The sequence below is a fragment of the Nannospalax galili genome, unplaced genomic scaffold (assembly GCF_000622305.1).
Source record: "Nannospalax galili isolate Female #2095 unplaced genomic scaffold, S.galili_v1.0 scaffold171, whole genome shotgun sequence".
In the NCBI taxonomy this organism is placed as follows: Eukaryota; Metazoa; Chordata; class Mammalia; order Rodentia; family Spalacidae; genus Nannospalax; species Nannospalax galili.
Window position 1 is genome coordinate 3,196,039 of NW_008329362.1, and position 22,112 is coordinate 3,218,150.

The 22,112-nt window shown below is 39.7% G+C and overlaps 1 protein-coding gene across 1 annotated transcript in view; it reads right to left on the bottom strand.

Moving 5' to 3' along the window:
- Tes (testin LIM domain protein) overlaps positions 1–15,169 on the bottom strand; it is a 41,821-nt gene extending 26,652 nt beyond the window's left edge. The window contains exon 1 of the mRNA XM_008837289.3: positions 15,009–15,169. Within this exon, the coding sequence (XP_008835511.1) occupies positions 15,009–15,035 (27 nt within the window). The 5' untranslated portion in view covers positions 15,036–15,169. The remainder of the gene's footprint in view (positions 1–15,008) is intronic.
- Between the last annotated feature and the right edge of the window lie 6,943 nt (positions 15,170–22,112).

The window sequence follows — 22,112 nt, forward strand, 5'->3', positions numbered from 1 at the left end:
TCCAGTTGTGAGTCACTCAGTTCTGTTGTATGCAATTATTTCTCTAGCAGTGTAAGGTGGTATTCCCTGCAGAGTCAACACTTAGTGCCTAAAAACACATGGTTTTCTTAAGCACACAAATCTCAAAGCTGTCTACTTTGTGTAATTTTAGTAACACATTCTGGCCAGCATTAATACAAGGATACGACAGATTAATTTTTCTTCTTCACTGTCCAAGAAAACAGGTTCTCAGGATTGACTATATTCGGAGAAATCATAGTCAGGCATGAGGAATACTTACCAACAACCCTTGAAAGAATAAAAGTGACTCTACAATGTTTATCTTGAAATATAGTCACAAACAATATTTTTAAAATATCCCTAACTATGGGCTCTAGAAAATGAGCTTACATTTTCATGAGCTGTGTCTCCAATCACGCCCTCCCCTCTGTTTAGTTCAGAATAAGAAATGGGAATGGCATCGATTTCTCCATAACCAAATGTCAAGCAACCAGATAGGTTGGCAGTATTTCAGGTGACCCTCTTGATCCAGAGGGCGGTACTGCATGTCAGATACTTTAAAGAGAAAGGAAAAAAAGGAGGAGTAGGGAGTATAAAACATCTGGTATTTCAAACATGGTCTGGGCTGATCTGGAGGCAATTTGGATCTGGAAGATATTATGCAGTATTCAGGGTGAGATCATCTGACTCATGCTGTCTTCATAACCGAGTTTCCCTCTGGAGCAAGAGTCATATGTGGTTACTAAATAAGAGAGTATAATTAAGACTTTTTAATCGCCTTGGGATGAAGTTTTCCAAAGTAGATTATATAAAATATTCTAGAATCTGTGTTTGTATATTTACCCACCTATCAAATACATAGATACACATATATATGCAAATATCTCTGTGTGCATGCATATGTTTATGTTATGCTCAGAGACAAAGGATAACATTTCTAAACAATGCTTCTCAGCACATGGCTCTCTCAGAAGCTTTCTGTGATGTTTCTCACCCCCTCCATCAATATATATTGACTCATATCTGACACAGAGTCTTAAATTGTTGAAATTTTTAAGTCCATTGCCTATTTCCCAATCTCTACCAAGATGTGCACTGCCAAAAGAAGGGGTAGAGGGTTAGTTAAAATACCAAACTAATATATGAAGAGAAATACCCTTCAACTTTTATACAATTTGCCAACTTTCTCAGGTGAGACCACAAAGAAATAATGATTAGGATTTATGATTAATTACTCCTAACAGAACCTCTATGTTATCTTTTTTCTTTGTTTATAATATTGAAGCTTCCTTCCATCATTCACCTCAAATCTACAAGAGAAAGAATGGAAAGGTTGTCACCACTTGTCTAGTCACCCCAGTCAGGGTGTGAAGGCCTCTTTGTCCATGTGCTGGCATCCAAAACACTACAGGCTTCTCCCTCATCTGCATCCAGTGTTGTTCAAGTTCTCTTCATGGCCACCTAGGACCACACTCTAATTGATCACCTCCTTTACATAATGCCATCTTACTGTTTCCAAAATTAATACAACCTACAGGTGATCATAACACTCTTCTTATAGGCTTTCGGTGAGGTCAATGAATTCTTTTCTCAGCATGGCAGAGAAGCTGCTTTAAAACCTGGCACTGGGGGCTGGAGAGATGGCTCAATGGTTAAGAACACTGTCTGTTCTTGCAGAAAACCCGGGTTCGAATCCCAGCACCCACATGGCAGCTAACAATTGTCTGTAACTCCAGTTCCAGGGGATCTGATGGCCTCTTCTGCCCTCCATGGGCATTGCATGACAGGGGAGCACTTACATACATGCAGGGAATACACACATACACATAAAAACATACAAACAAACCAACCTGGCACCACCTTGCTCCTCCCACCTTTCCCCTCTGGTGCTCAGTTCCTTGGGAGCTTTGCCCTTTGCATGAGTCTCCATTCCTCCTCTCCATCTGCCCACTTATTTTCACAAAAGGACTCTGGAGGGGATGATGGTGGTAACAGCCACAGCCCATACTTATTGAGCACTCATCTTGTCAGACATGGTTCTAAGTGTTTCATGCAAACCATCTTGTTTCATCCTCATGACAATCATAAAGAGTGCCTAAGGCACTATTAGCGTCCATGTTTCCATCCAGATGAAGGATATGAAGCAGAGACTTATGTCTATTCTTAACTACCAGTGCCTAGGGATGGGGCAGGACATGAAAAAAGTTTTGTTTAAAAAAACCAAAAAAAACTTTAGTAACTCAGCTGTTAAAACTCAGAAGAAATAGAATTTTTAACTTAAGAACAAAGGATTACTATAGCTGAAGAACAGACTCAATCAATACTATAGTTGTCAATTCTAGTTATCCAGAGTCAAACAGGAATGCATCTTCATTGTGGACCTAGTCAATCCCTCCAGCTTCTGATTGCAGGAAGTGTAAAGCCAGAAGCGCTGCAGGAGTCCACATGAAATCCAGAGTGAACCAAGGGGTCTGAAACCTCTTGTTTATACATAGTAGTGAATACAATTCTGTTAGGAGGGAAAGGAAAACCAGAGTTTTCAGTCTAAAAACACTTAAGAATTTTATTTTGGAAGTAGGTTAGTCCTCTTGGAACTTTGCTGCATTAAAGCAAATGATTTCTATGAAATCTGTGTCTATGTTTCTTAAGTTCTTATATGAAGTAGTGACAGAGGGATTGTCACCAAAGTAATTCATCCACTTGGGCCTGAGATGCAATTAGGTGGTCGCTGATCACCAAAGGCTTATACACAACCTCAGCGAACGTGGTAACATGACACAGAGAACAGCAAAGGAAGATGCGCTGCTTTTCTAGGGAACAGTGACTGGGCTGGACAGGATATCTGATGCACTTCTACTTATGCTCCACTGCGATAGTAGAAAGGGTAGTAAAACTACTTCAACGATCACTTGTTACAATGCAACTATGCACAATGGATATGTTATCTCAGCTAATTCACAATGACCTTAACATACATAAATCCATCTGGAGCTATGACTGAGTAAAAGAAAACAGACACAACATTCTGTCCTGGCAGAATGCTGTTTGATTAAAATTAGGGAGTACTTAGAGTCAGTTGTTCTTAAATTCACAGTACTACTGAACTACTCAAAACCCACTTTATCCATAAAATAGTATTAGAGGCAATGCAACTTAGGCCTTTTTTCTTTTATTTCTTTTTTTAATTAAGGTTTCCACTTATTATAGGAAAGCAATTGATAGGAAAAAATGAAATCCGTCTCCTTAGTTTATGCAGGTTCCTTATAAACATTTTCAATCTAACTACTATAAAATTATTTTTATGCCACATCCACCAATAGAACTCCTCTTCTGGGAGTAAGCTTTACTAGGAAAAGGCTTCCCCTTGAGAAAACGCAAGGCAAACTGTAAAGATGTCACAAATAACAGGTTATGATTGTGGCTGAAATCACTTCTTAATTAGGATTGGTTCTACTGAAGGACTCTGCAATGGTATGTGCTTAAGCAACACACCCTCACAGCCTCCTATTTATTAGCTATAAAAGGGATTTTCAAAACCCGATTCAAAAAGGTGTCTGTAGGAGTTCCTGAAAAGAAGCTGGATCACAGCAGACATTCCTAATTTGGTCTTCTGTCACTATCTCCACAGCCGGCTCTCAAGAGTGGGCCACACAGACAGAAACACGTTGAGAGAGCTTTATTAAGACACTGTACCCCAAAACTTGAATAATTCTTGATTAATTCTTGACATGTCTAAGGTCCACAGCATAATTTCTTCAGGAGAGAACCATTATAACACATTGGTGAGGGCGTGGGGAGGGTGACTGCTCAGTGAAGTGATTTACTGCCCTCCACCTATCTGGTTGGAGGAAATGTAGGAATGAGGAAAGTACAGACTTGTTTTCACCAAATGGAGAAGGAAAGAAAAGGTTCGCAGTACCGACTGAGAAAGCTCCTAGAGGAGGCTGCTCAAGGGAGCAGGGAAATCCAAGAGACACTGGAGAACAGGGTCCAACCAAGAGAAGGCACAGAAGGGGGTGCTGGAAAGCAAAAGAAAAATCAGGTTTCATACAACAGTTCAGGGTCTCGGAAACCAGGAAAAGGAGAAACGGAAGCACAAACCATACTGCCAGGTCCCCATGTTTGCCAACTCATTTACTGCTTAGACTTTCCACACAATACTTACTCTAGAAAAAAAACACAAAAAACCTGGATTATATTTACATGATATACTTGTAAACATAAATGACTTATTAACTTAGACCTGTTATGTAACTTTCGATGGATGAGAAAAGTGGTTTGGGGCTGGGGGTGTGGCTCAGTGGTGGTGTGAGAGCCAAGCCTTGGGTTTCGCCCCAGTCAATAGGAAACAGAGACTGAGACAGAAATGGCTTAGTTTACCTAATACACTGTGTTCTTTAGACTATTGCATGAAGACTTCCCCCACTAAATAAGATATAAAAACACCATTTTACATTTTGTCTAATGACTTAGAAGAATTATTTACAACTAGCAACACATTTCAGTTGCCCATTAATTTTCATAGTCCTTTATCTTGGTAAAGTTAAGTGTTAAACCACCAATGATGTTGCAGAAGCCAACGTACAAGCTCTTCATTCTTTCATATGTGTTGAGGGCTACTGGAATAATTCAGAAAAGGGAAAGCCACCTCTAAGACGCCTTCCATGCCTCTCACAATAGGAGGTTGATAAGACTACATCCCAGTAATAAAGGGGTGTCATGATTTGGTGACTAACAAACCACCTTTAAACACGGTTTATTTTGTATTTTCTGCTCATGATATTCTGTTCGTGCTTCTGTCGGTGCAGTGGTGCAGTGGCTGGGTTAACCCAGCTGCACTAGCAGTCAGCTACCCTTCAGGACAGCTAGGGACAATTGGCTCAGGGGAGCTTCTGCTACGGTGTTTCATCTGCTTCATGTGGCCTTCTCATCTGCCAACAGGCTGGCCTGGGTTAGTTCACAAGGTAGCAGCAGGGCTCCAAGGAAGTAGGTACAGACAAGAAGGGCGTCTTGAAGTCCAAGCTTGGAATTCACACAGCACCATGCCCAACATATCCTATTGGGCCAGGTAAGTAACATGACAATACAGATTGAAAGGCAAGGAAAACAGATTCCATTTTTAATGGGAAGTACTGCAAAGCGCTATGGAATTCTTGCAATTAACCAAAGAAATTGAAGAAGTGATTGTGATTAGGAAGACTGGACACTTGTTACATCAGGCGCTGTTCCAAGTACCTGCATGTAATACTTAATTTAATTTCACAATGATCCAGAAGTGAGTTATTATCAGCATTTTACAGATTAGTTTACCAGAGTCACAGAAGCTAAAATCTTGTCCACATTACTGGGCAGGTATCAAAGCTGGGATTTAAGCATACACATAGGAACAAAATCCACATTGCTTCCTTTAAGTCCCCTGTGTTAGTAAGGAGATGAGGATGACAGCGTTCAGCATCTTCTGTTTTAATTCATCTGGTTGACAAAAGTAGCAGCAGATGACAGTTCTACTGCCTTATCTGTAACATCTTAAAGAATGTGGGACTTTAACGTCTCTCGATTCTCCTTCCCTTTACATTCTGACTATTTCTATTCCGGTAACTTTGTACTCTATCACGGCTGACATATTCTAACACTTGCACTACCCCTTGGACTTTCAATTTGTTGTATTTAAGAGGTCAGATTTTATAACTTCCTTTAAAAACTTCAGGTGCCTTGGCAGTTTAAATAGAAATAAATTCTGCATTTCTTCATGCAACATGGAAGCAACATGGCCCAGCTGAGAGGAATTTGGAGAGATCTGTGTCTCAAAACCAGTGAAGGAGTGACTAGAATAAAAACAGATTCTCTAAAAAATCAAGTAAGAGACAGTGGAAAGTTCATTGTTCTTTTAGCAGGACTACAGACTATCTGATTTGAAAGTGTAATAGTCTGTGATACTGCATAAGAAAGCACAGCAGAATCGACTCACACATGACAGATCTTCAGAAACGGATCCTCAAGTCCCATATTCACGAATCCCACTACAGCACACATTAGGCTGAAGCAATGGTCTCAATCCTTCCTTCTAATATACTATTAAACATACATATCTTTGCTATAGTCTCAGAGCTGCTTGCCTGGACTTCTTTTCTCCTTGATTTTGAGCTAAAGTATGACTACCTTAGCATAAAAAGAGGCTTAAAAGGTGTTCCTGCCTGCTTTTTCCACTGTTCCACCCTTTGCTTCAAATATTCACGGATCTAAAATGAAATAGATCAGGAATCAACCTTCTCTAAGGATATTTAGTCATAGCTCCAGAGCCTGCCTGGACTTTGACCATGATTGCTGATCCTTCTGGGGGCCCATAGGAGCAGGGGTAACCACAATTTCAGCCCCACCACTTTCAGAGGTCACAGGAGCTAGTCAACTCCCATTCACCCCCACCCCCATGCACACCCTTATGGCTTCTTAGGAAGACTGGTCTGATGCCCTAGAGAAATCAAACACTGCAACTGTCATGGCTACTTCTCCAACTGCACCTTTTGCTTCAGGAGACATTGATTCTGCCATGACGGCTTCAGATGACCCTTAGACGACCCTGTTCAGAGCCCTGGGACCTCCTCCCAGCTGTCCTCCTGGTTGGCAGGAGGACCTAGGCCATCCATAACATTCAGTGTGCACGTTACTGGCACCTCTTCCTTTCCTTCAGGCAGTCAAAGAGTGCTCCCTCCCACACATTACCCCGATACTGCAGCCTAGACCCCGAAAAAGCTTCATTAGAGTGTTCGATGGCCCATTTGTGGTCTTTACTACAGGTAAGAAAGCTAAACTGGCAACTTGAGGAGCAGATAACTCCTAGTGCATCAGCCTTAGGCACACCCCCAATCAGAGAGTGGCTGAAGAGTTACAGACAAGCAGAGACAGCAAAAACTGCAGAGAACTGAGGTAACAAAGGGGAAAAACTGCAGAGAGCCGAGGTTGTGAAAACCCAGACCTGCAGAAGAGTTGCAGGCCCCAGCCACTGGAAAAGTTCCAGAAAGCCACTGAAAGTTACTAGCTTTGCCTACTGGCACTGTACACTAGCTCTAGCTGCTAGGGGCTGCAGGATCACTGGCACTTAAAGCCCAACACCTAGAGATACTTTAGGGATCCTAACACCCTAGGATCTAGGCTCAGAGCTGCTGACACTAGATTGCACTTTGCCAATTCTCTAGTTCCAGAGCAAACAAATCTTTGGCTGATGGATGGTATAAGAAAGACAAAAGCTTGGTGGCAAGGTAACGTCAACTCACAGCTGGGAGCCAAGTCCAGTCAGTAATAGCCAGCCCAGAATGTGAAGTGTCCTCCTTTTATCAACAGATGGAAACAACATATCAAATATTCATCAAAGTTTGAGTAAACCAAAAGATCCTCAGCAGTGGGCCAGGCTCCTGAACTGAGTAACAAACTTCTTCAATCAGTGGTGGTGGCACACACCTTTGATCCCAGTACTCAGGAGTCAGAGCAGGTGGATCTCTGAGCTACAGGCTAGCCTAGTCTACACAGGGACTTCCAGGCCAGTGGGGCTATAGGGAGACTCTATTTCAAAAAAAAAAAAAATCTGAAAAACAAAAACCAAAACACCAAGCAAACAAACAAACAAAAAACCCCGTATCTTGGAAAAATGATATATTTCTGTAGCTCATGTGCTCTGGCTTTATTTTATGAGTCAAAAAATTTGTTAATGATGTGAATTCCAGGCAGGCGTGTACTGACTTTTCACAACCAGGTACCATTGCTTCCTGCTATTTACTCTTCCTTTGGAATGCCTCCTTTGCTTAATGACCTTTTACTTATTGTATAGGAGTTGTTTCCTCAATAAAATACTCCCAGTCTACCCAACTAAAGTCAATTACTTATGCTTCTGGGACTCTCCAATGGCTGTTTGTATTCCTATTATAGCAAAGCTATTCACACTGTGGCAGGGGGCAAATTGTGAGTCACCAGTCCATACTGAGACATACAAAGAAAGTGAGGGTAAGCAATTAGGAACCTTAAGCACTTTGATAAGACAATCTTGTATCTGTTGTCTTTAATAACTTTAAAAACTAGCTCAGTATTTGTCTTCTGTTTTAGTAATTCATTTTTGTTGTGTTTTAAAAAATATCAACCCATGATAAATTTTTCTTAAAAAGTGGTTCCTTACCAGATTAAAAAAGGTTAAGACATGTCTTCAGGCCCACCCAGCACTGTAGTTAATTTACATATTTGTTTCCCCCCACTCTCGCTTTCCTTCCTTCTATTTTTTTCTTACCAATGCTGACACCACAAGGTTTTAGAGTGCATAAGCTCAATGAATGATATGGGTTGAAATCTAGTTTAGATTGTCATCTTAAATTTAAACTTCACTTTTAACATTCTCTATGAAAAACAAAGAATAACTTTTTGCTGAGCCACTCAGTTGCTTTTATTGATGGCAAGAAGCTTATAAAGAAAAAAAAACAGACCTTTACCATTGTGATTCACGCTATCAGGCTGTCACGACTATGTATGTGTTCACATAAAACCCAAAGTTCACCTTAATATCTGCATGATCATTCTGCAATGAAATATGATATTCCTTTATCATCAAACAAAGTGAGGAAAGCTCCTGTGGTTTTGACTTACTCATGGATTCCTTGCCAAAGCATTTGAGGAGGCTTTGAGGCCAGATTTTTGCTCAGCTCACTGTTCAGATAAGAAGCTATGCAATAAACTCCCGAAACTCCTTTTTATAGTTTTGTGAAGGTGGTCAGGATATTACTGTAATAAACACAAGCTGAATCACTCGTGCTTTGAGGATGAGTCAGTATTTTGGAGAATGGATATATTTATACAGTAGCAGCTTTGCTGTCACCAGGCACCCAAGATCAGCAGTCTCCCCTGGCTGGCTTCAGACAAGGAGCTCTACCATTAAGCCTTGTCCAGACCCAGTCAAACCCGGGAGGAGGATCAGAGAAGCTGGCAACGCTGAACTCTGCTTTTTACTACTGTCAATATTACTGAGTAAAAGCAGCAATTAGTAGAAAATCATGATCACACATACCTTTGTCTCTCTAGTCCATTATTTAAGTAGGAAGTTAGGTGGACCGGACACTAAGAAAAACACAGATGACACTACTACAAATTTGTTGTATAGGTGAATTGAAGATTGTAATTGGGTAGTTGAAAAACATAACCTTTATATTTCAAACTCTAATAACAGCTTAATTCCTTGATATTTACTCAATGAACAGTGAAGTTATTTTTCTTTAAAGTCTTGAAAATGAGGTTTTGAAAACTGTTTTAAATTTGATTAGTCTTATTTCTCTGTTTTTGTGATTTTTGTTGTTTATTTTGTTAATCACAACTCATTTCCTTGAACCTTTCACTGTTTTATAAAAATGGAAATGGTTTCCTATATGTCTTGTATATCAATGATCGCATAAACAGACTTTTCAAAACAATCATAATTTTAGTTACCATGGCAATAGTTGCCAAACAAAACTTTCCAATAACTGCTAACTAGAAACCAAGAATGATTCTTCTGCAAGGCATATGTATTAAGAAGACTGAGCATGGGTACTTTGGAAGCACAAAGCTACATCATAGCTTTATTCATCTATGATAACTTTCACATTTCAATACATAAAACTGTTTGTCCACCCTCCCCAGTGAACATTACTTAAGATAAAAGAAATAAGAATTCCAAAGTTTATAAAACCAAGAAGAAGCCAAGAATCACCAAGAATCACCACCAAAACTTCCCACTGTGTTAGAAACCCAGGATACTACTACCCTGGACAGATGGCTATAATCCCCGATTTTCATTTGTCATGTGCTTAGGAAGCTTCATACTACAGATTTAATTGCATTTAACATCTTCAAATAGCCATACAAATATGAAAATGACCCAGTTAAATATAAGTATAAGCACACTGAAAAATAGCTATGATGTATGGGGACAAATTATTCTGTTTTCCAAGTTTCTTCACGGAATTCACAAATGTATAAAACATGTACAAACTACACCACTTCATGCAGTCATATGTATATGCATTTACATTCTCATTTATATATTCATGGTTTATATGATTTAAAAAATTTTTTTAAATTTATTTTTTGTAAATGAGTGTATTGCCTTCATGTATGTAAATGTATCACATGCATGCAATTCCTGAAGAGGGCAGCAGAGGGTGTTGGCCCCCCCTGGAACTGGAGTTACTGATGGTTGTTAGCTGCCATGTGGGTACTGGGAACTGAAGCCAGATCCTCTGCAAGAGCAGCCAGTGCTCTCAACTGCTGAGCCATCTCTCCAGCCCTGGTGATATCTGTGATTTTTAAGTACCATAGAACATTATACTTAGTAGACTGCTGATGTATTTTTCACAACCAGAATCACAGGATTTAGAACTTTAGAAATCATCTGTTTTTCATATTGATTCTTTGTACACATATGAAAGTTAAAATCCATGTTAGCCTAGTGTCATATGAAAGGTATACTGATAAGGAAGGGAGAAAGTCTAGATACACAGGTAATCTTTCCATAATACAGATATTTACTTGTCTTGGATGCTAACGTAATGTTAACCTGTCCTAATTTCAAATCACTAGGGTGGTTTGGTCTGTTAAAAAAAAGAAAGAAAGAAAAAAAACCAGCACTATCCTCATTCTCAGAGAAGCACTTGCCTATTTAAATAAATTATATTTGAGGAAGTGATTTTTCTATTCTGATGAAGTTAGCATTGTATGGTTTTCAGTCTGTGTGTTTTATCCAAGTTTTATGTACACCCCTCATGTAAATTTCAGAGATAAAGTCTACAAAATAACAGGAATGTGAAAAGGAATTTATGAGAGAGTTTTACAGGCAAAAAGAAATTGATTAAACTGCAATAGTGTCCATCATATATTGTACCAATTAAACCCTACTATCAAAGCATAGGGGGTTTTATAATTAGGCTTTGCTGTATTTTGTTTTGTGTGAAGTGAGCTGTTGTGAAAGTTGTGGTGGTTAGTATTATTGTCAACTTGACAACTTCTAGAATCACCTGGGAGATGGGTCTCATATCTGTGGGGGATTATCTTGATTAGGGTCATCGATGTGGAAACTTCCACATTCTGGGCAGCACCATTTCCCTAGGCTGGAATCCTGTTCTGTGTAAGTAGGGAAGAGGAGCTGAACAGCAGGATGCATTCATTGCTCTTTGCTTCCTGATAGTGGATGCAGTGAGACCAGCTATGTCAAATGGAACTGTGAGACAGGGGAAATCCTTTCTCCCTTACGTAGCTTTAGTCAGGGTATTTGTCATAGCAACAGGAAAAGAAACTAAGACAATATTAACTACCAGTAGAGTTACAATTTCTGAAATCTATTGCATAGGACAGCATACAAGAACAAAATCAATAGAAAGCCCACTACAGTTTTAATCAAACTAATCAGGGCAACTAAGAGAAAGTGACTTCACATAGTCAATGTACTGCATCACAACACAGGTTAGAAGTAATAAATGCCTAGCTAAGGACCTCTTCATTTTCTTCTGTAGGTCTTCTGAGTCAGAGCCTCCACCTCTAAATCAAAGCTCTAAATATGCCTTGCCCTCCCTCTGCTCCCTTCTGTGGCAAGAACTCTTACAGCAAACGTGGCTTGGACGCTTCTTCAACCAAGAAAGGCTTCACATACAGAAACTAACTGTGCATATGAGCACCTGGGTCTCCTCAAACTTGATTCTTCACGTCACTCAGGAGCTTTCTATGAGAACAGAAATCACTCTTATTTCCAATGATTATCATCTCTGTGGTTTTGAAGTTTTTACCAACTCCAGCACTTGTTTTTTGGCTAATAACTAAAGTTAAAAAAAAAAACAAAATTGGATGCACAGAGAGGGGACTTTTTTTCATGATGTATATTTAAGATGCATCTCACTTTTTAAAAGTAAAATCAAAGAAGCAAAGACTATGAATAAATGCATGCACAATGTAAAGGTTGATTTTTTTTTTTAATGAGGTTAGAAAAAAGGTTAAAAAATAGAAAATATAGTAAAATTAAAGTCCTGCAGCAGTTCTGGGAAGTATAAGGAAAAGTACTGGAGTTTTCTTTCTCCCTGGTATGTTTTGAAGAATAAAAAAGTGACTCTCATGGGAGAGTAGCACAGAAAGCAAAGAGGGAAACAGCTGGGGATGGGCCACGATTTACCATTCACCACAAAAGTGAGGCTGTTTCTGCTGCTCAAAGGCCATTGTTTTCTTGCAATCAGATACAGATTTTACTTATACAAAGTCAATTATGATGAGAGACTTGAGATACGAAGAAGAGATCCAGATGAATAATTCAGAAGGCAAGGCATGGACATAAAAGTCAAATACTCTAAAATATCATTAAAACTCTGCATAGCCAAAAACATCCTAGCAACAGCTCACTTACTTCAAACAAATAAAATATAGCAAAACCTAATTATAAAAACCCCTGTGCTTATAAGAGTAGGGTTTAACTGGTAATCAATCCAAGGACAAGTTCATGGTGAAGTTCTCCTTTTGTAAACCAAGAATCTTACAACAGTATCATCCACCTAAGTAAAGGCAACCCTCTAATTCTTTTCACAGGAAATGCTAATAGGAAATAAATAACATTTTCCATCTGCCTAGAAAAAAATTCCTTCTGAATGAGAAAATGTAAGAGCTTTAGAAGGGAAAAATGCCATACATCTTAAGGCAGTCAAACTGATTTTTATTAAGTGATTCTATACTTCCATTTGCAAACTGCCTTTGTTTTCAAGGTACATTCAAACTACTGACTTTCTTATATACCCAAGCATATATTGACAATTATCTAGATACCAAAATAAAGTGAGAAGTTCTGTTGGTAAGTAGGAGATAGTCTAGTAATGCTTCTTCAAGTGTGTTAGAAAACAATTTCTAAACAAAGCTTTTTTTTTTCTCTTTTTTTAAACTAAGGCTGTAAAATGGATTCCTAGAATCTTCAAATTGTTTTGTACTGGGGAACTTTTTATTCAATCCACAGAGAAACAAGTCTACTGGGTTCCTACAAAGGTAGAGAGAGGATGTGGTTGGCAGTCAAACAGGACACCTTTGGGGTCTCAGTCACTTTCAATTTACTGATAGAAGACTCTTCTGAGATCCACCAGAAATGACAACATAGTGAAGGGTGGATTTACTAATGCTTAGGTTTTATCTCACTTCCTTTAAACTCCTGAAATCCTTTTTCTCTTGGGGTAGAGTAAGATTATACAGAGGGTTAGACTGCTTGGTTGGAAAGATATCCTTTTAAAGTAAATGGGTGATGGAGGAAGAAAACTATATCAGATGTCAAAAGCATTATCACAACTCAGTCTTCAGGAAACTGCCTTTAAATATTTTGATTTTTTTTCTACATTGCAAACACATATAATTCTTAACTTTGGCATTTTCCTCTCAGAATTACTGTTTTTAAGACACTTCTTTTTAGTAGACTAGTTTTGCAAAAGTAGTTTTACTTCACAAAAAAACTGAGCAGAGGCACAAAGTTCCCCAATGGCCTGTTTCCCCATATGTCTGCCCTCCCCTACTATCAACATTGTGTATCAGAGCAGGACATTTATTACAGTTTATGAAACACCTGACACATCATTATCTCCAAACTTCAGAGTCTACATTAGGGTTCACTTCTGCTATTCTATAACCTGTGGTTTTTGACAAATATGTGACACACCCACCAGGATAGTATCATGCAAAATAGTGTCATTACCCTAAAAATCCTGTCCTTTGCCTACACACCCCTCCCTACTTCTAGAGAATTTCTACCTTTACAAAGTAGTCTTCAATTCAGTATTCATAACACAAGGCCTCCCAAATTTGAGACAAATGCATAATTTACATTAGAGATAATAAGAAATATTTCTTATGAAAACCAAAATGAGTACAATGTTTACCAACAGGAAAGTACACAGAGAATAAAATGTTTTTCTAAGTGGCAAGTAAGATTAGCTAGAAAACATGTTAGAATAAAAAAAGAGATCAAATGTGAAGAGACTAGAATGAATTACTGTACTCTGAATGTTTTTTATGTTTTCCTGTTCTTGACTTCCCTTCCAAGTGCTGATTTTGGTCATAAGGGACCAAGGAACTGTTTCCTCAGTGAAAATGTTTATTGGTCAACAGCTTCCTAGCCCAATACTTTCCATTTGCATACAATTTCAAAAATTCAGTTCTGGTCATGAAAATAGAATTAATGCTCAACTCAAGGCAGACATTCCGTTAGAGAAGATGAAATAAAAATAATATTGGCAAGCAGAATAAGAAAACTAAGTTTTCTCTACTTTTCTTTCTCTCTCTGCACAGCTTCCTTCCCTATTTGATAAATGACCGCTAGTTTAAATTTACTGCAAAGTAAACAGGCGCAGTTCCCTGGAACAAGACCTTTAATGTCGAATGTTGCACTAGAATGTGACATCAGCGTTCTTGAGTCATAATCTGGTCGCCACCTCTTTCTCCCATGCAACCTTAGACTCCCAGTGAGCTTGAGCTCCTCAGGTAGGGCCATTAGCCCTGACGCCAAGGAACAGTCAGGACAGTGCTCCCCAGAGGGGCCACTAAGCACCGGCGATAATCGCTACACACACACACACACACACACACACACACACACACACACACACACACACACACATACACTCACTCCCAAAAGTCAGCACTGGAGAAGTTATCAGCGGGCGCGGCTGTGAAGGAAGTGCACTAATCAGCACCCACTTTAGACAGCCTCGGGAGTCCAGGCTGTCACCACCTCCGCTCCCAGAGCCACACCAGTTGCCTGGGCTGAGCTTCCCCAGACAGGAAGGGGCGTCGGTCACCGTCCCGCCCGCACCCGCCTAGACCTCTCCCGGGCCTCGGGGGGAGGTGAGGCTGGAAGGCTTTCCCGAAAGTTTGAAACAGCTCCCGCCGCAGGCGCGGGGACAGCCGGGCGGGGGTCCGCAGGGCCGCGGTCCACCCCAAGGGGACCAGGAGCTGGACGCACAGGTGAGGCCGGCCGCGCCGCTCACCTTCTTCATTTTGGCTTCCAGGTCCATGCTGGAGCGTCGGAAGGGCTTCACGTCCGCGATCTCGGCTGCGGGGACTCCGGCGCCGCCGCCGCAAGTCACTCACCCGGCGCCCTCGAACTTCCGCCACCCGGTTCTGCGGCAGCAGGGACCTGGAACAAAGAATCCCGAGCAGCCAATGGCAGCCGCGCAGCGCGGGCCTCCGCCAATCAGCGCCCGCCGCACGCACCTTCGCGGCCGGAGCGAGGCGCTAGCAAGGTGAGGGGCGGGGCCGCGAGGGGCGGGACCTGCCGAGCGGGCTCGAGTGGGTCTCGGTTCCCCAAGGGCAGCTCGGGGGAGGACGGGGTGGGGATTAGGCTGGTCCGCTGCCTGCTGAAGATGAGGCAGAGCCTCTTCTGTTTCGGCCGGTTGTACCTGTGTGCACCTGGGACGTTTGATTCAGCTCCAGAGGAGAGGTGATCCCAATGCCAACTTCTTGGTTGATTTCTCAGCGCAGAGGAGATTGTGGAGATCCTTAGGCGGTCCAGTGAGGAGGTTTGGGGCCCCTATTTCACTATTGAATTGTGGAGATATCCTTTCCCTAAACGTTTTTCTCCATGTCCGGAATACTGTCAAGGAATCTTCATCTCACATCAAATCTTAATGTCAAGGCGGACTGCTGTATTGTTTTCTGAGCATACCATACTTAGCCCTAAGGATCACATGAACCACTCAGAAGCAGGTTGTGCCATTGTTTGGAAAATTGTCCCTACTCTGTGAAATACAGAGGGGATCGCTCTTGTGCTTCACCAGTCTAACCCGCACCATGGGCACACCAGAACGCAGTCCATTTCTTACTCATTCAGGAGCAAGGCAATGAAGACCGACAGATTGGAGAATGGGGGCGAACCTAGGGGTTGCTTAATCTATTTTCTACATCTTACAGGAAATTGAGGATCCCAAGTTCAGGTACCTGTCAAATGGCTTAGCCTGTTGGGGACAGAGCTAGTGTTCCTGAGTTGCAGCGACTTCTGCAGGATATGGGCATGTGGGACTGGAAACATTTTGACTAAGGAAAAGAAGCAGTTTCTTTTTTTCTTTATTTCGTTCTTCTTTCCTTTTTCCTCTCTTTTTCTCCCTCCCTCTTCCCTCCCTCTCCCCTCCCTCCTTCCCTCCCTTCCTTCCTATTTATTTTATTGTTAATTATGTGTATATATGGGGGGTATGTGCACCTATGAGTTCACGTGCCTGTGAAATCCAGAAGAAGGTGTAGGATTCCCTGGAACTGGAGGTAGTGATCAGCCTGGTGTGGCTGCTGGAAACGCAGGCCAGTCCTCTGCAAGAGCAAGTAGGAGCTCAGCGGTTTACCACGGAGCAGTTTTCTTCTGTTCTTCGTAATGGTAGAAATGATCATGGCATGATATGATATACATACACATACATGTATGTATGTGTGTATGTATATGTATATTTGTATATGTTTAAAAGGTATAATTCCCAAATAATACAGATACTTGGGTCCAGATGTCTATCCACTTGCCTATGGAAGTGTGGTAGCTCAAAACAACACCAAATTCACTTTAGCCAACACTTTCAACTCTTTGTTTTACTTGACAGTTTAATACTGTTTACTGGAGCATTAATTCAAAATATGCATGCATTCCTTATCCTTTTAATGGAGTGACCAAAATGAGTTGTGAATGATTTTTCCTTTTCACTGAGTTGAAGTGAAACAGAGTTCCATGTTATTTTCACAAACCACCTGATTGGTATGGGCCTGCAGAGTCTGCCCATTGCATAGTCTAATGCACTCTGACAAGGTCTAGCAATGATAAGAAATTTTCTTCTTTTCTAGGGAGGTTAACAGTTGGAAAATGTCCAAGAAATCAGTTTAAATAAGGCATTAAGCAAATGTCACAATGTAAAAGTGAAATAGCAGAGGTAACACCAAGAAAATGACCTGGAAACAGTAGTTGTTTAAAAAGCAAACAAACAAAAAAGCTACCACCACGTTCTCCCTTTCTCCTTGTCTTCCTTCCTAGGCCTCCCAGCAGCCCTTTTTGTGGGTGGCATTAGCCAGGACAGGGACTGAAGTCCAGTGGTTTCTAACTGGATTCATCATTCTACAATTACAGATTATTGTAAATCATTTTTAAAAAATATTTCATTCATTATTTTTATTTTGTGTGTTTGAGTGTTATGCTTGCATGTAGGTAAGTGTACCCATGTCATGCAATGTCCGCAAGGACAGAAGAGGCCGTCCGATCCCCTGGAACTGGAGTTACGAACAGTTGTCAGCTGCCATGTGGGTGATGGGATTCGAACCAGGGTCTTCTGTAAGAAGAGCCAGTGTTCTTAACTGCTGAGCCATCTCTCCAGCCCTATTGTAAATCATTTATAGATGATTCATATAAAATAAAATTGAGGTAGATAAACATTAAGAGAATTAGATTAGAAGTCCTTATTCAATTCTTCAAGTGTTGAGAAACTGGTACAGTTTGATGATTGCATATAGTTGATGGCGAAGGAATGAACAGGCACACGTTTCTGGCATGATCATCTCTGTGGAAGGTTCAGGAAAAGAGAAGATACAGAATGAAGGGAAGAATTTTATGTAGCTATGCTTTTGTTACTGTGAGATTTGGGGATTAAAAGTGCCAAGTATTTTTTAAAATACATTGAACTTGAAATTGGGATGTTAAGAGAAGTATTAAAATGCAACTTTGGGGCTGGAGAAATGGCTCAGCGGTTAAGAGCACTGACTGCTCTTGCAGAGTACCCGCGTTCGATTCCCAGCACCCACATGGCAGCTACAAAACATCTTTAACTCCAGTTCCAGGGGAATCCGAAGCCCTCTTCTAACCTCTGAGTCATTGCATGACACGGGTGCACGCACATGCTAGCAATACACCCATACACATAAAATAAGAATAATACACTTTAAAAAATGTTTTAAGAAAGACATGTTTAAAATGCAAATTTTAGAGATAAATCATAGCCTTGAATGTTGATTTAAGTGAGTTAGCATCCTTCCCTATATTTAAAAATTAAAAGTCTAGGGAATGGTAAAATAGGAAAAGATAACCATTGAGCAAGGCTGAACAAGACAAGCACAAAAAGGAGGTAAAAAGTAGTCAAAATCAAGGAGTCAAGTCCCCACAAATAAGAAAGGAAATTCAAGAAGGAATCAGTTGACAACACAAAACTGTAGAGAAAAATCAAATGTGCATTGCACTTAACAAGAAATCATTGATGGCTTTGGGGAGTGCACTGTTAGTGGAACTGTGGGGACTGATATTATAATTGTAGCTCCTTTGTGCCTATGAAAGTGCTTTGATTAATGCTTGACCTGGCTCCTTCACAAAACATGTGGAAATATGAACCAAATAAATGACCATCTCTAATAGAAAAGAAATCAATAGACTGGATTCTTAAAATTTATCCTTAGAAAAATAAGCAAAAATGCTAGGTTTTATGCATATAGACACACACTAAGAAGTTCTTCATGTGGGCCAAAGGTAATACTTAGTCATGTAAAATTCAGTCTGTAGGTTATCAAATTACACTCTGTGATGAGGAAAATGAGTTCAACATTCCCATATCCCTGCACTATCATGGACACTGGAGTGATGTAAACATGCCTAAGATGTTTTCTTTGTTCTTAAGTTGTGCACAGATTAGTAAAGTTGTTTATAAATAGTGCAGCAGGCCTGTAGGAATAATGAATTTTTATAGGTCAAGGAATACAAACAAGGCCAAGGAGAGGGTGGTATTGGTGTTTGCATAAGTGTTTCAGAAAAAAAAAAAATGCTCCTTGGCTTCAGATTACCTTAATTCAACATCTTCTGATTGCAACTAATAGAAACTGTTGAGCTAGTTTGGTTTTTTTAACAAGGTGACAATTGATTTTAAGGATACAGAGGTTTCTTGCAAAACTCAAAAGCTAAAGTGTATCTTGGAGTAGAAGTAGGCATTGTGAAGCATCTGGGATGTAGATATCTTTTATCAGGAGAAATGGAGGGGATGAATGGGACAAACTAAAGAAGAGAAGATTGATTAGGACATCCTAGCTGAATCCCAGATGATCTATAGTGAGAGACAAAGAAAAACAGTAACAATGGGCCTGGAGCGTTAGAATGAATTAACAGTGATGCTAGATAGGAGGAAATATTGAATTTGTCTGATTCCTGAAGACAAGGAGGACAAGAAATCTATTAGGACTCTTTATCCATGTCTTAGGAAACTGTTTTTGGTGGTAGGTATGGTGCATGGACCTTACATCTTTCTTCTGTAGGAAACAAAAGAAGGCAAGAAGTTTACTTGAGAAAAATAACGAGTTTAGTTGTTTATGTAGTGATTTTGCGAAGTCAGTGGACTCTAAGTCGGATAACTGAAAGAAACATCTGGAACTAAAGATGTAGATAATTATATGTATACAAGTTCACATGCACAAAAAATATATATGTACATAAACATATACAGATTAATCATACTAAAAATACCGGGAAGAAAGAATTATTAGCAAGTTTACTATTGAAGATGAGGGGAGATTTCAAGATAAAGATGATTACACCTTTCTTTTCAATTATTAATGTGGTCTCTTGAGGCCTCATCAGAGAACTGGTACAGCTATTATGACTTATTAGCAGCTTGGATAATGTTACAGGCTGTCCTATAGGGGATATTTTAATAGAAAACAGACACCAACCAATCTCAGACCAAGCCATCATGTGGAATACTTTTTAAGTTGAGCAAACATTGGAGTTTGACGAAACCAGTAACAGATGAGCCACATAATTGATTTAGCATAGCACCAAACAATGACACTCAGGAAGTTTTGTAATAGGAAACAATTATATTATTGGAACAAAATGGAACAGAGTTGTATATATAATACCCTCATAACTATGGAAAACAGTGCAAAGAAAAGGAACACGAAGGGACTACACTAAACGTCAGTAGTGATTTGTCTTTGGTGAGTCTATGGTGAGTTCTTCTTTTCTTTTAAAAATCTTCCATATGTGCATGATGTATTCCTTAATGGAAAAATCTTACCTTAAAAATGTTTTATTTTAGCATTTCAGGAAGACAGGGCAGTACAATGTAATGTTCATTATCTTTGAAAACTCACATTAACAAACCAAATGTAAAACAGGTTAACCAGTTAGCAGAATCAAAAGTTCAGGGACAATCTTTATCCTAAAGCCAGGTAACAAATTATTTCATAAACAACAAAACTCTCAAGGTCAGAACAAAGCAACAAGAGCACAGGATGTATATGTGTGAGCAATTCTGCTGTGGGGAAGGGAGGAATTAATGAGGTGGTGGCTGATGGATGGGAGAACTGGAATGTTCTCTACTGGTGACTTACAAAGAATTTCAGGCCAGGGACCAACCCATCTCGCCCTTGTGCTATCTCAAAGCTGATGTCCAGAACTCTTATTTTTTCCCAGTGTAAATAAAGACCCACAGTAGGATGCTCCTAGAGAAATGAACAACATTAAGTCAGAGACAGAGAAGTGAATGGAAGAAGTCCGGCGAAGCATCATCCAATATGCTGGCTACTGACTGCATGTGGCCATTTACATTTTAATTAAAATATTTAAATAAAGTTGATACATCTAAATTCTACCCTCCTAGTAACACTAGCCATTTTTCAAGTGTTAGAAGGGGATAGTATCAAGAAATCCCCTAAACTCGGCTCCATTTTAAAACACTACATAAAAGTAAGAGAAGACTGAACTCTGTGAAGTTGGAAAAGAATTTATAAACCTTACTTTGTTGCAAAGGCTCAGGAAATATGTATTTGCATAAAAACAAGTAAATTCTGAAGACCAAATTCCATACAAATTTGTTATAAGAAAATAGTCAAATCAGGAAAACATTCCTATAGATGACCAGGAAATGTCTGAAGAATGTGTCCTCAGAACAAAACTGTGAGCTGATATTTTAATTTTATTGTATGTGCATATGTATCTCTCTATGTGAACATGTGGTGGGGCACACATTGCACATGTGAAGGTCAGAGGAAACTTGTTGCAGCAGTTCTCACCTCTGTCATGTAGGTTCCTGGGATCCTGTGGTTAGTGTTGTGTAAGTACCTGTGCCCATCAAGTTATCTTGCCAGCCTGTGATCCATTAGCTGACATAAGATAAAAAATAAAAAAGATGTATGTAAACAACTATACAAATCATAAAAACTCATATTAAAAAGCTGTAAAATTTGAAAAAGAATTAGAAATAAATAAAACAATATTACATAAATGGAGAACAAAATAAAAAGAATATAAGAGTAAAAACCTTGTAAATTTAAGAGCAGCAGAGCTGGCTAAGCCGAGGGTCTCATGAATGTAAGGCAAGTACTGTGTCAACTGAGTCACATTCCAGGCTTTTTTCTGTCATTTTGAGATAAGATCTTGCACAGCTGCCCATGTTGGATTTCAACTTACACTGAAGCCCTAACAGGTCTTGAATTTGCAATCCTCTTGCCTCTGCCTCCGAAGAAGATGGAGTTACAGGCCTATGGCACCAAGCCCAGGTAAAAAAATAAATAAATAAAAATAAAGTGTGAAAAGGGAGAAAGTATTCAAGAGACATTAGTAGTATTGGAAACAGACTACAAGCTTGACTGTAGTGATGATAGGAATCCCAGAAGAGGAAAGAGAAAGTGAAACAACTAATGCTCAAACTGTAGGTCAAGAAAATGTCACTGAATTTTTTGTTTGTTTTTCGACAGGGTCAAGTCTCCAGTCTTTACCAACTACATATTTGTCAGAAGGTTGATATATAGAATACACAAAGAACTAAAAAAAAAAAAAAAAAAAAAAAAAAAAAAGCCCTCAACATCAACAACAAACAACAACACAATTAAAAATTGGAGTATGGAACTAGACAGAGAAATCACAAAAGAAGTCAGACGAATGACCAACAGATAATTTCTTACCCCACTCAGAATGGATAAGAAAGAAAAAAACAAATGACAACAAATGCTGGCCAGAATGTGGGAGAGAGAGAACACTTAGGCACTGCTAATGGGAGTGCAAACTGGTGCAGCCAGTATGGAGATCACTACGGAGGGTCCTCAAAAATCTAGAAATAGTACACCCACATGTTATTATAGCAGCCACT